The sequence below is a fragment of the Orbicella franksi genome, chromosome 9, assembly GCF_964199315.1.
Source record: "Orbicella franksi chromosome 9, jaOrbFran1.1, whole genome shotgun sequence".
Taxonomy (NCBI): Eukaryota; Metazoa; Cnidaria; class Anthozoa; order Scleractinia; family Merulinidae; genus Orbicella; species Orbicella franksi.
The window spans coordinates 21,065,112-21,078,276 of NC_138153.1; the positions used below are offsets into that span (position 1 = coordinate 21,065,112).

The 13,165-nt window shown below is 36.8% G+C and overlaps 2 protein-coding genes across 6 annotated transcripts in view; one reads left to right on the forward strand and one right to left on the reverse strand.

Annotated features, from left to right (window-relative positions):
• LOC145498010 (uncharacterized) overlaps window positions 1–13,165 on the forward strand; it is a 380,464-nt gene that overhangs the window by 252,543 nt on the left and 114,756 nt on the right. The window lies entirely within an intron of this gene.
• Window positions 1–13,165, reverse strand: part of LOC145497882 (C2 domain-containing protein 3-like) — a 280,776-nt gene that overhangs the window by 192,250 nt on the left and 75,361 nt on the right. For 4 of the 5 annotated variants that reach the window (XM_081477747.1, XM_081477748.1, XM_081477746.1 and 1 more), the window contains 2 exons: window positions 9,984–10,182; window positions 7,578–7,824 (listed from right to left, as the gene is read on the reverse strand). In XM_081477747.1, coding sequence (XP_081333873.1) covers window positions 7,578–7,824; window positions 9,984–10,182 — 446 coding nt within the window. Of the gene's footprint in view, window positions 1–1,969; window positions 7,557–7,577; window positions 7,825–9,983; window positions 10,183–13,165 lie in introns of those variants that run through there. The other variant, XM_081477749.1, reaches the window with a different exon arrangement.

Genomic DNA, 13,165 nt, shown 5'->3' on the forward strand with positions numbered 1-13,165 from the left:
TCCGTGATTCAATGTGACTATTTGATAATTAGATTAGTTCTTGTTTATCGGTGAAATGAAAATTTACATTTTGAATAAAACAAAATCATTCCTCTTCAACGTTTCAGCAGGAATGTAACTTTTATATTCCATTTATCTCCAGCAGTGAGTTAAAAAAATGCACGTCTTTCTTATATTTTCGTGGAAACAAAGGTATCTTGTTGCATACATTGGCGAGGAAAACAAAAGTATCAAATTACAAACATTGGCGTGAAAAGTAATGCTACCAAATAAAAGAAACTCAAGATAAAATACCACAAGGAATTTATAACCATCTTGACAAACGGTAATTGTAAGTTATTTTTGGTCTAAACACAAACATGAAACACACACACTGCTAAGATTATGTCTTATCAAGTTTTTATCCGGTCGTATTCTGCGAAGGGGAAAAAACCTAGTTGACTACCAAGGGAGAGAACAGCAGCGGTGAGGACCTGTGTTACAACTGTATCAGAGCCACAAATTACACTCTGCACTATCTGAGATTGTCCCACTAGTTTGAATCCAGGGATGTCCATCCTTCCAAAAAAAATATATCGTATGTACTGATTGAGATTTCAACTTTTTAAAATTATATCTGCATTTCGCATGCTTAGTAACCCACTGATGCCTGTGCTGGCCGTCACCAGCCATGAAGAGCAATGGCATTTGTTCCACTTTTGACATCATCACCTTTGACCAAAATTGGCATCATTATAGTCAAGTTCTGCAGGAGGAAAAGATCTTTCCAATAATACTCAGATCAGAGTGATTAGGTCATTTGACCCCGAAATATGCATGAAAATGCTCAGAAATTTGAGTGAAAAACTCAGAGGAAAACTTCCTTCAACTACACTTGACTCTGTGGCAGGAATAGCCCATCTCAACGATGCTTTCTCGGGATTCTTGAACTGGAAGCAAGCCCAATAAAAGGTCAACCACTCCAGCAAAAAGATAAGAAAAGGAGAGAAAGGAAAGGTGAAAAATAAACCAAAAGGCCTACATGTACCTATTAAGTACAATAATTATTGTGCAGTATCTGTCAAGAAGTCACTTCAAAAAGATCAGTCATGAAATTTGACCCTACCTCATTAAAATAGCCAAACCATTAATACAGCCAAATTTTCATAGCCTGTTACTTGACTCAGGGCGTATCTAAAAGATATTTTCAATACTCGATAGAAATCGAACGTAATCGATCGTAATCGATACTAATCAATCAATTAATATTGGAAATCGATAGAAATCAATCACTCACATCTTTGTGACTATCGATTTTGATCGATTTCTGTAATTAGCTATCGATTGTATTGATTTGTTCGACAATGATCGAAAAGAAAATGGACAAAGATTCTCTTTCATAAAGTTCTCAGTTTTACGCTAGAATGAGTCACAACTCACCAAACAAATACACAGTAGTCCAAACTGAACTGATAAGCATTCCCTTTACACGGCTTTATTTAAGATTGACTATAGAACTTTTAGTAGATTTTGAAACTGAAAAGGATTAAAACATGAACAACGCAACCATTACGAAACTATCGTTTCCGCCTTCACAATTAGAGTCATACTTGTATTTACGATATCTCGAGTCCTCTTCTCATTCTCTTCAATTCGGTTAGTAAGCTGTTCCGCAATTGTGATCCTCTAAACATTTTCGAAAATTTACCATAATTGATTCATTCTTTTCTAGTGTATTAAAGATGTTGTTTGAATACGGTTATCCTTTTTGTGGTCAGTGGCTTACAAATCTAAACAAGCCCTCTGCACTCCGTAAGCCATCATGCGCGCCTCCCCATAAGCGCTCGAAAATTACCCTTCTAAATTCTCAGAGAACGGACGCCAGTTTGCCAATTTCTACAGTAGTGACTCTGGATATTAACCACAATTCTGATGATTCTATAGTACAAGTTTTCCTTTGTTTTGTTTGTTAGTTATCGTTATTCAATACCCGTAAGTAGAGCAAAGATCGATCCGAGTACACAGTACACAGCACCATAGGATTGCTGGGCTGAAATCTGCTGAAATATTGCTTTAAACAGCTTTACAGCAGTGATCCTGGTGAAAAAAAAATAAGAAAAGTAGCTACCATTGGAGAAAGAAGTAACATCATCTTTATCAACAAAGTGGATTCGAAGGTAAGCTTGAAGGTAAATGTTACGCAGTGTCATGATAAGATCAGATCACGTTTTTGATTTTCGATTTCCATCGATGTGACAAAAAAATTGTGATTATCGATTTCAATCGATTAAATTGACTAATCAATCGACAAATATCAAGTACTATCAAGTATTATCAATTAATCAATTACATTTTCGATGATCGATTTCTATCGATTAGATACGCCCTACTTGACTGTATTAACAGGATTCCACTGTATCTCCCCTTGTCTAACACTTCAGAATTGTAATAAGTCCCTACCCCCATTCTACCTACCTTATATTAAAATGAGTTACCAACAAATTATGGATTGTGTGTGTCTTTAATGCTTTCTTTGCTAATGTAACGGGTGTCTTGTTTGGTCAAGTGACGTAAACCTATCCTTTCCAGGGTCTTATAGCCTCAGATGTCAGTGTTTATTTCCAGTTTACATAAAAGCATTGCTACTCTAGTCCCCAGGATAGGATGCTAGTCCATCCCAATACTCATGATATCTTTGAGTAATTCTTTGGTTTATAAATTATATAAGCATTGATTTCTGTATTCTGATTGGCTAAGAACGTGTCAATTAATCCCAAATCAGTGCAGAAAAGAAGTGAAATTGAGTGCAAAAGGATAAAATTGGAAATGATTGACAAATACACATCAGACAAAATTGAGCTCAGAGACAAAATGGCAGACAAAAATTAGACAAGATTGAAACCCTATCAGATCTAAATTGATTTAATAACACACCAAATTACAAAGCTCAGCAAAACTTATTACAAAGCTAGTTACCACAAAGTGTGTAGGATAAGAAATAGAAGCAAAAATCGTGAGGACAAAAACATAAACATGACAACATTACAAAATCCCAGTTAAAAAATAAATGTTAAAATTGCTCAGTACTCCAAAGTGAAATACAAAGGACCCAACAGGATGTCTTAAGAACCTGCAACATCTCACTTTTGAAGATGAAAGGTGCAAACCATTGCAAAAGAAAAAGCTTAGCAACAACATTTTAAGAGGCAAATCTAACCTACACAATGTCCACTGAAGAAGCAGGCAGCAACCTGCAGAAGTTATTAAATGTCCTCCAGTAGCAAAAAAAATCAATTTCTTGGTAGATTTTAGTTGTTTTTAAGCACTTTTTGTAGTTGAAGAGTTTCTTCTCAGCAAAGATGAACATGGGACAGAGTTTTTCAACGACTTAAAAAACAGCTAAATATAAGTCAAGAAAAGATCACAAAAACCGCAGGGGTTTTTTCCCTTTGATTTGTTACCAAATTCTTCCATTCAACTGCGAAGACAGACTGCTCTTCACATTGAAAAACTTTTCACAGTGAGAAAAAGACTGCTTTTCATGCAGGACTTGGAGAGAGTGACTGAATTTTTATGCTTTCATTAACATGTGAAATTTTTATCCAAGAAAGTTGAAGGAGCTTAACACTTTCATTTGTCAAGTAAAATAATGAAGCATGACAGAAACTGTCACTTGTATACTTGTATTATTAATAAGTAATCACATGATTTTCAATTTGGAATAAATAAACATTCATAAATTTTTGAAAGACTTCTAATTGCACTCGCCCTATGCAAGTTAGTAGAGGGGACTGGTAATGAAAGCTCGCAAAGTTCAAAGAACTATGTCTTTGTTATGGTTTTCACTTGCTCACATGATTGTAATCCTGCACACTCACTCAAAACAAGATGGTGGCTCATGAGTAGTCTTGCTTATATCTCAAGTTTTCTGCCTTTACACTTGTCTTGAAATTTAATGACTGGAGTTTTAAGGAGGGATCCCAGGAGAGAATGGAGCAGTATTTAGCTACAGATTGAGTTGCAGAAAAAAAGGAATCGGTATTTGGAAATATTGTCAAAGGTGAAAGACGAAGCGCATGCAAAGTGGAGGGACAAGTGGCTTGGAGAAATATAAAAGACAAGGGATTTAGACCATAGTTTCAAGGAATTTATAAAAAAAGATCAAGTTTTTTCTTGTGAAAGGCATTTTGCTGCTGAAGATGTGGAACTGATATCTCATATGATTTGCATTCAAGACATGTTGTTTATGATGATTCGACTTCCAATAGATGCTCAAATGTTCTCTTGGGTTTTGTTTTCTTCAGCCTATTATAATTGTGACTTTTTTGTTTGTAGTTTTAACTGAGAAACAGACCAAGAACAAATTGCAATTTGGTGCTTTATCGATGCTGAATATGCCCAAAAAAAGTCACAAAACAGCGAAACCACCACTTGGTCATGCATCTCGTTAGTGATGATCGCATTAATATTAAGAACACTAAAGAAATTGATAGTTTTAAGCACTTTCTAATAATATGTTTCATACAAAATGCACATGAAATGCAAGACTTGTTTCACATCAAGCTATGTACTACCACGTGCTAAATAAGCTATAGTTCAGGGGCATACCTATGATATTTGAGAATTGATACATGTTGGAAGCTTTTCAGTTTCACATTTTAAAACAATTTCTCTCAAAATGACTCATAACTGCTGATGTCAGTTCTTAAATAAGCTGATCAGTGGCTTTCGAATGGTATATTGTACACAGGCAGAGAGTCTTTATTTGTGGATTTAGGAAAAACAGCCATTTGCTTTGGGGTGTAAAGGGTTAATTAACTTAAAAGTATTCTGACAGGGAAATGCAGGCATTCGTGGGTGGAATTGGTCATCACGAAAGTAAAAGGCTGTACGAAAAGTGTGCAAGTAGTCCAAACTTCATGTGCTTGGCACAGTAATTCAATGCAGTGTTTAACGACAACTTTCTAAAGTTTTTTGAATGGAATAAAGGTTAGTTACAGAAATGCTGCTTCCAAAATTTATTCAGAATTTATTTACTTACGCTGAAGGCTATGAACTCTGTGTTTCTCTGTATTTTGCTAAATGAAAACTATTGCTTGAATGCTAAGTTTATGGAAACCAAATTCATTTATCATGTTATGTGTGCATGCATTGAGTTTAAACTCAAAATTTCTGATAGAAAGAAATCTTTTCCCTGCTTTTTTGACAACCCAAACTGATCAGTCAGGCCCAGATGACTTCGTCCTCCACAGACCATGGAAAGCACCGAAAAAGGGTTTAAAACTTCCTTAATTTTAATCTCAAGTGTAACCAGAGTCAGCGTAAAATTTTTGCCGTGGAAGAAAAAAAATAAAGCCTCATATGACGACCAACTTCTGATCCTTTTTTTCCTTAAAAATTTCCATGTGTATGCTGAATGAAAAGATATGCGTGTTATTGATATCTCAGCCAGTGAAAGGCAAAACTGTTTATTACATTTGTTACTGCTAGAGTTCCGAGTTCTCTAGTTCCCACATAGAGCTGCCACAGATCAGGAACCGTGGTTTATCGGTACAATAGAACATAGGTTTAGCAACTCTATTGACCAATCAGAACGTGTGTAGTATCTCAGTTATTTTATAATTACCAGTATCCTGTAAGAGTTAACATTGTGACCAAAAAGCCCTGTTGAAGGGCGTCTCAATAAAGTATGTGTGTATGTATGCATGTATGTTGGTATGTATTAAACAACTTTCTTTCTTTAATTTTCTCCATGGCACTGTTTACTATCTTGGCTAGAGCACTTAATGTGAATGTGGCCATCTCTCTCATTTTCAGCACATTTTGTGGCCCTGTGCCTGTCATATCCAACTTTAGTCTTATAATTTTTTTTTCCACAGTCACAAACAACTTCCAAAGGTTGGGCCTATTGACAACAAGAGTATAAAACATTATCATTCGATAAAATGAAAGTTAGTTGTTAATAACTACTTATTAACCAGAAGTGAAATCTTTAAAGTAAAATCTCAAACTGAGACCTCGGCATATTGACCAAGCAATAGCAAGGTCAATAGGGCAAGATCAAAGTTTGAGATTTTCCCATTAAGACCAAACATTTGAGGATGATAAGTTGTTTATTATATGGCTATTTGCTTTGGTTTTGCAGGCCTGTAATTGGCCCGTGGGCATTAGAGGAGAATAATGCCATACAATTGGCCAATTAGAGCGCACATTATATCAGCTACAAACCCAAGTCATACAATAAAGCAAGATAATCGATTAGCTCAACAGTATCTATGAGTTGAAGTATTGCTGGGTGCTTAAGAAAGTTAAAGTTTATCAAAGCCATGAGCTAACTGTATCGAGGGCTTTATGGCCAAAGACAAGCTCAGAGAACCACAAGAAGAATGAGGTTTAGCCATCAATTAATGTCCAATTCCTGTCTATTTATTTGTAACGCAGTTGACAATCTATTAATTTATATAATAATTAAATGAATGCACGCGCTCTGATTGGTCAATCAGCTATGGTCTATTGTGCCAGTAGACTCATGGAAATTTCACATGTCTTCTGAATTACCATACAAAAGCAATAGACCACAAGTTTTGATGGTTTAGAGGCATGATAAACCACTTGGGATGCTGGAAGAACACGAGAGGAATTTGTTACGAATTCTTCTCATGTTCTTCCAACATCCCGCGTGGTTTATCAGCTTATAAACCATAAAAACTGGTGGTCTAGTGCTTAAACAAACTACTTTCTTGCAAACTACATATTGTTTGCTGTTTTCACAGACTTAATACTCACATACCACGCACAATATTTCACACACAGCATGTGAAGAGTTGGTTTTAGCTTACATCGAGATCATACACACGTTTCTAAGCTTGTGCAATAGCGAATTCGGGTAACAAATCTGATTTTCTGCATTTACATTACTCACTGCCACTGAAAATCCCCCTTGTAGCAATTCTTCCTCTCCTAAGACATCCAAAATCGCATCTAAATTGACTCATAAGTCCACCTATTTCATGTGACGTGCAGACTCAACTTCAGACAAAGGTCTATTGTTTCGCCCTTTGAAGTTTGCCGGCTTTCATAACCAGTCTCCTCTATCAACTATGCCCTACGGCCTCATGCAGTATTGTTTGCCTCTGAAAAGGTTACTTAGGCTTATTTATTCCAAATTGCACTCAAAATCAATAGATCACCTATACAAATAACTCCCTTGTACCCATTTATATACAACTGAAGAGAGGCACTGTGAAAGTGCATGTGCTCTGTCCAAGCATTCAGTTAGTCAGAGTTCCCATTAACACACAGGCCTATGTCATATATGCACAAAAAATGAAAAGGATGCACAGTTTTTTGGCAAAGTGCGTCCTTGGGACACAGGAAAAAAGTTCCAAAAATTTTAGTAAATAGGCAAAGGACCCCTGAAAAGCAAAAAGAATCCCCAGCTCTTTGGAACTGGGGGTCCCTGGGACCCTTAACTATCAAAACTAGTAGGAACTCTGGACTTGATCCAATGTTCCACAAGATAAAAATGCACTCTCACAGAAATTACTCATAAATATATTAAATTATATGACTTTTTCCTGAGTTGTCTGTTAACTTACCAGGGTAGTGTAAAAGAGGTCTTTCAGCAGAGTCTCGTCATACAGAGGATCCCCAGACTCACTAGCTATACTACTCCCAAGGGAGGAGTGAGGAGATTCTTCCAGATAATGCATTTCCTCTTCACCTAAGACTAAGTCTACTGCTTTGATGTTATGTGAAAATACTGACTCAGTCACCACACTCTCATCTATGCCATGCTCATCAGACGTAAGAATTGCCTTGAGCAGTTTACCAGGAGGTGAATTCCTACCAAGAACAAACAAACTCAATTACCACAGTGGCTGACTTAAAAACATCAACAAATTAAGAGATTCTAGAGGTGATGGAAAGAAGTGAACAGTGTTCATTGCAACCAAGTCATTGGGGAAACAGTAATCGCAAGATTATGAAATTTAGTATGGGTATCTAATGTTCACGTATCATAATTATGGTGTGGCCAAAAAGTTCTTCAAGAAAACAGATTCTGCTATTAATTACAACATCATGTCACGAGGTTTCACTTCAGAATGTTTTAGCTCTCAGTTTTCGCTCTGAAAAGCATACTGAAAGTATTGAAAAGGAGAAAAATATTGGCTGTTGTAACATCTCATGTCAAATTGAGCTGGGCTACCTCAAATATCAAAACAGTTTAACCCTGAATGAAGCACTCTACAATCTTTTCAATACAGGGAGCAACCACAATGATTACTGCAAGGACAACATCACTTGAAAAATGTTATATTTGACCTGCGAATCTCGCAATACTCGAGTCATTCAGTTTGTCTATCACAATTAGAGCTTTCTCAAAACTGAATGTATAAGGCAGGGTTAAATTGGAAAAATAAATTTAAGAAGTTGGACTTTGCAGCCAATAAAATTATCTGTCTTGAGCTCATAAAATAATTATTGTTAACATTTATGGAAGACCTTTAGTAAGAATTGATATCATAAGTCAAATCATCCTCGCATTTTGATCAATTATTTCTTACTTATGACCTATTGGAGGACAGACACATAGATTATAAGCATCATGAACATTTTTTCTTTGTTTCTTTAATATATAAAACAAGTAGATTCCATGTTGCCGTGCATCTGTCCAGTAACAGATCACATAGGATGTCAAAATGGCACACTCAGCTGTCGCCTCATGTGCCACTCTTTTGTTCTTACCACATTTTGACGTCATTTATGATTTATTACTAAACAATTGCGTGTCAACATAGAACCTATTTCTTAAGTATATACAGTTGTAGACATTTAATATCTCTACAAAAACAAAAAACTTGATTCTGAGAGCTTTTTAAATGAAATAAGTGAATCCTAGCACATGCAACAAAATAAAGCTCCCAAAAGATATAAAACACTAAAGGTAATCACAAATCTAAACAAATGAGACAAAAATTACTGAAACGAGGTGAAGTCAATTCCTTAATCAGTTGCAATAATTGCATATTTGGAATACAAATACTGGTAGCAACATATAACTCACAATACAGCACAAATGTATGAACTCAGATTACTATTGAATTTTTAGATGTTTAGAAAAAGGGGAAATACAATGTGGTTCAAAGTCAAGGTTTACATTTTTAAATATCCTATTCAAATGTACAAAGGGAGTTGTCTACACTGGTACTGACTATTATATATTTGATTTCAAAATTTCTCTTATTCCTACCACTAAAAATACACTTCATGTTACGACTCGAAAGAAGACACACTGCTAATGGCTGTAATTCTCAGCTCATTGTGCGACGGTGGCAAGCTCAGTTTGATGAATGGAGACAACAACCCCAGTGGGATTAATTTGTCATGATTGTGGCTTTTATTCTTACCTAACGTAAACACTTATCGTGTCATGTTATGAAGTCATGACAACAATAACCACCATTCATCAAAGGTGGGGACAACTACAACGCTAATGACATAAGTGCGAACTAGATGTAAGACACAAATCAGAAATTAAGAGTAGGGCCAAGGTTAAGGAGGTGCACAAGAAGGGGCAGAGAAGGAAAACTTTTGACAGCTACGAGCAGCGATGTTTACACTCAGGTAGCTAGGAGCAAAGAGAGGACTCTCTTTGGCAACACACCTTTATGTAGAAATCTGATATGACCCATGAAGCCGATTGTTCTCCGCCAACCAAATATCCTTAACAATGACACTTTCTCGTCTAATATAAACCTAAAAATGCATGCTGCATAATTGGCATAATACATACGATATGAGACAAAACCTTCTAAACAGTCTCCTCTGAAGCCATTCTTGGGGTTGCCAAGCAATCCTACTTCCATATTATATAAGCATTGCAAAGGAACCTGATGAACAGCCGAGGAGTCTGGACTTAAGTAGCCAGCAATGTATAATCTGTACAATAAATGGCACAACACTAAGAAAAATGTAAACTGATTGCCATATTATTGACTGACCCTTTCATTAAGGTATGCATCCCTTCAGGTTGTTCCATATTGTTATCTTCATCTATTGACGTCACCATAGCCTCCCTTAGCTTCTCTCCACGATGAAGCAATGCACCAATCAGATCAGATGATATATTAACAGCTCTATATTCATGGTGAGGACTGCTCACTGATGTCAGCTCAGATCTTGCTATACCTTCATCCTCACCTAAACAATGCATTAATGTTAATATAACATTATAACTGACACCATCAAATGAACTGCACATCAAATATTACTAACCCCAGAAATTTATGCTGCCTAGTTTACTGCCATTCTGAAGCATGATTTCATCTGATTAGGTACACTGCAGGACCCCCACCCCCTCCCCTCTTTATGTCATACAAGGCCATTAATATGTACACCACAAATAATTCCAATTGTATTTGACATATTCCACCCCTAATTTTGTGATACCAATTTATAGACCTGAGTGAGGAAACATATGACAGAGTCTGTTAACAGATCCTTTGGACAAACAATTAAGAATAACTAGTGAGACAATTCAGATAGTGCAGAGTGTAATTTACGGCTTTGATACAGTAGTCACATAGGTCCTCACCCCTGCCGTTCTCTTCCTTGGCAGTCAACTAGGCCTTTTCCCCTTGAGGGTTAGAAAGAGCAGACAAAAACTTGATGAGACATAATCTTAGCATTGTGTAAGTTTCGTGATTGTATTTTCTTTCAAGGCCCAAAAATAACTCACAATTACCGTTTGTCAAGACGGCTTTGAATTTTGTGATGTTTGACGCTGAGTTTCAGTCATTTTAAATTCAATAATACGCAGAAGTGGCAAATATGACAATTTTATTTCTCACTCCAACATATGTAGCTTGATACTTTTGTTTTCCTCCCTGAGCTATGCAACATGATACCCTTGTTTCCTCAAAAATATAAGAAAGATGTGTATTTTTTTATTTACTGGAGGTAAATGGAATAAAGCTAAATATCTCATGAAAAATTGAAATGGAACGATTTTGTTTTACTCCAAACGCAAATTTTCGGTTCACAGAAAAACAAGAACTAATCTAATTATCAAATAGTCATGTCCAGTCACGGAATAGTTCGTTCTTACTCACATCAAACTAAAATACAATGCTATCGATTAATTCAACTGAGGAGCATTTCGACAAGAAGTTCTGAAGGAAGAGATCACTACATGGTCGAAATTATATCCTACATCGGTGAGAGAGTCACCTCAAAGACTGATGAAATTAATTGGCGGTTTCATTAAGTGCCACAGAGTCTGCGGCAATATTTGCGAAGTTTCTCGTGTCACAAATTTATTAGTTTTATATGTAACCAACGTGGGAAAGTTTGGGCTGAATATGAACTTTTTGCTGCCTTCATGGAAGAGGCAATAGACAAGCCACTAAGGAAAAGCATTCTTTATTTGAGCCCTAGCAAACACGCAACAGTTGTAAAACAGCAGACGAAATTTCTTCAACTGAGCTAGGGGTGATTCCAGATGATACGCAGTTACAGTAGCGTTATTTGCACTAAAAAAGGGAGAACTGACGTTACCTAAAATACAGCTGCTATCCCCAGTCAAAATAGTCCAGTTCTAGCCCTCCATATGCTTCCCGTTTTAGGAACCTTTCGTGTACTTTTTTCTCTTAGTCATTGGTACTAAAGTACTAACCTGTATGCCCAGTAAACTACCCTTACCAATAGCGTGTATTACTCGTATAGACTCCTAGCGTACCAGGCGACCCAAAACCTCAAAGATAAGCGCCTATTAATCGCCAAAATCAATCACCAATAATCGCTTCAATAGCATGGATACTGTTAGTACTAGCGTACTACTAAATCCATAGGCGAAGATTGTGCACGTACAAACGTGATTATGTACTAAGTGTACAAACAACCGATGAACATATAGCGACAAAAATCGGAATAGTACCAGTATTAGTGTAAGGGCCGCCATAACCGAAGATTCTGCACGTACTATAATACCAGCGTACTAAGGGCCGCCATAACCGAAGATTCTGCACGTACTATAATACCAGCATACTAAGGGCCGCCATAACCGAAGATTCTGCACGTACTATAATACCAGCGTACTAAGGGCCACCATAACCGAAGATTCTGCACGTACTATAATACCAGCGTACTAAGGGCCGCCATAACCGAAGACTGTACTAACGTGACTACATACTAAGCGTACAAATACCCAATGAACATATAGCCGTAAAAATCGGAATAGTACCAGTACTAGCGTATTAAGTGCCACGATAACTGAAGATTCTGCACGTACTATAATACCAGCGTGATTACATACTAAGCATATGAACAACCAATGAACATATAGCCCCAAAAATCAGAATAGTACCAGTACTAGAGTACTAAGCACCACCATAACCCAAGATACTGCACGTACTAACGTGATTACCTACTAAGCGTACGAACAACCGATGAACATATAGCCCCAAAAATCGGAATAGTACCAGTACTAGAGTACTAAGCACCACCTAACCAAAGATTCTGCACGTATTAACATGATTACGTACTAAGCGTACGAACGACCGATGAATATATAGCCCCAAAAATCGGAATAGTACCAGTACTAGCGTACTAAGGAACTACTTCCCTCACTGAAGGGTTACCCAAAGTTCACATAACTAAAAATTAAACAACTAATAAAATCATAAATACATAGATGCAGATTACCAGCTTACTAAACTGCGCGCTATGAAGCGTTGATCAAAAGGCGACTTTTAATTACGTAATTTCAATGACTGGACATGGGTTGTCTACTGTGCCATCAAGCGAGTGAGCGCAATGTTGTTCCCACGACTCACAATCGAGCTATAGAAAGTCGATGGTCCCGGCGCATGATATTTGAGAAATAGTCTTTTGCTTTGATGTTATCGTTGGCTTTTCAAAGTCTGCTTGGCAGCCGTTACCACACAAATAACAGCTGCTAAAGAGACATGGCCTGTCATGCATTCCTCTAAAAGAAAGTCTGGGTAGAATGCTATACAAGAGGTCCCTTAGAATTACAATTTTAGTGCGATTGCAGGGTGTAACTTCCTTGACAAATCCAGAAAAACCGTAAAATGAACAGGAAAGAAAAATCCATAAAACCACCATTATTGTTGATAAAAACCGAAAACCAAAGACTAAATTGGAGAAAACCCGCAAAACGCAC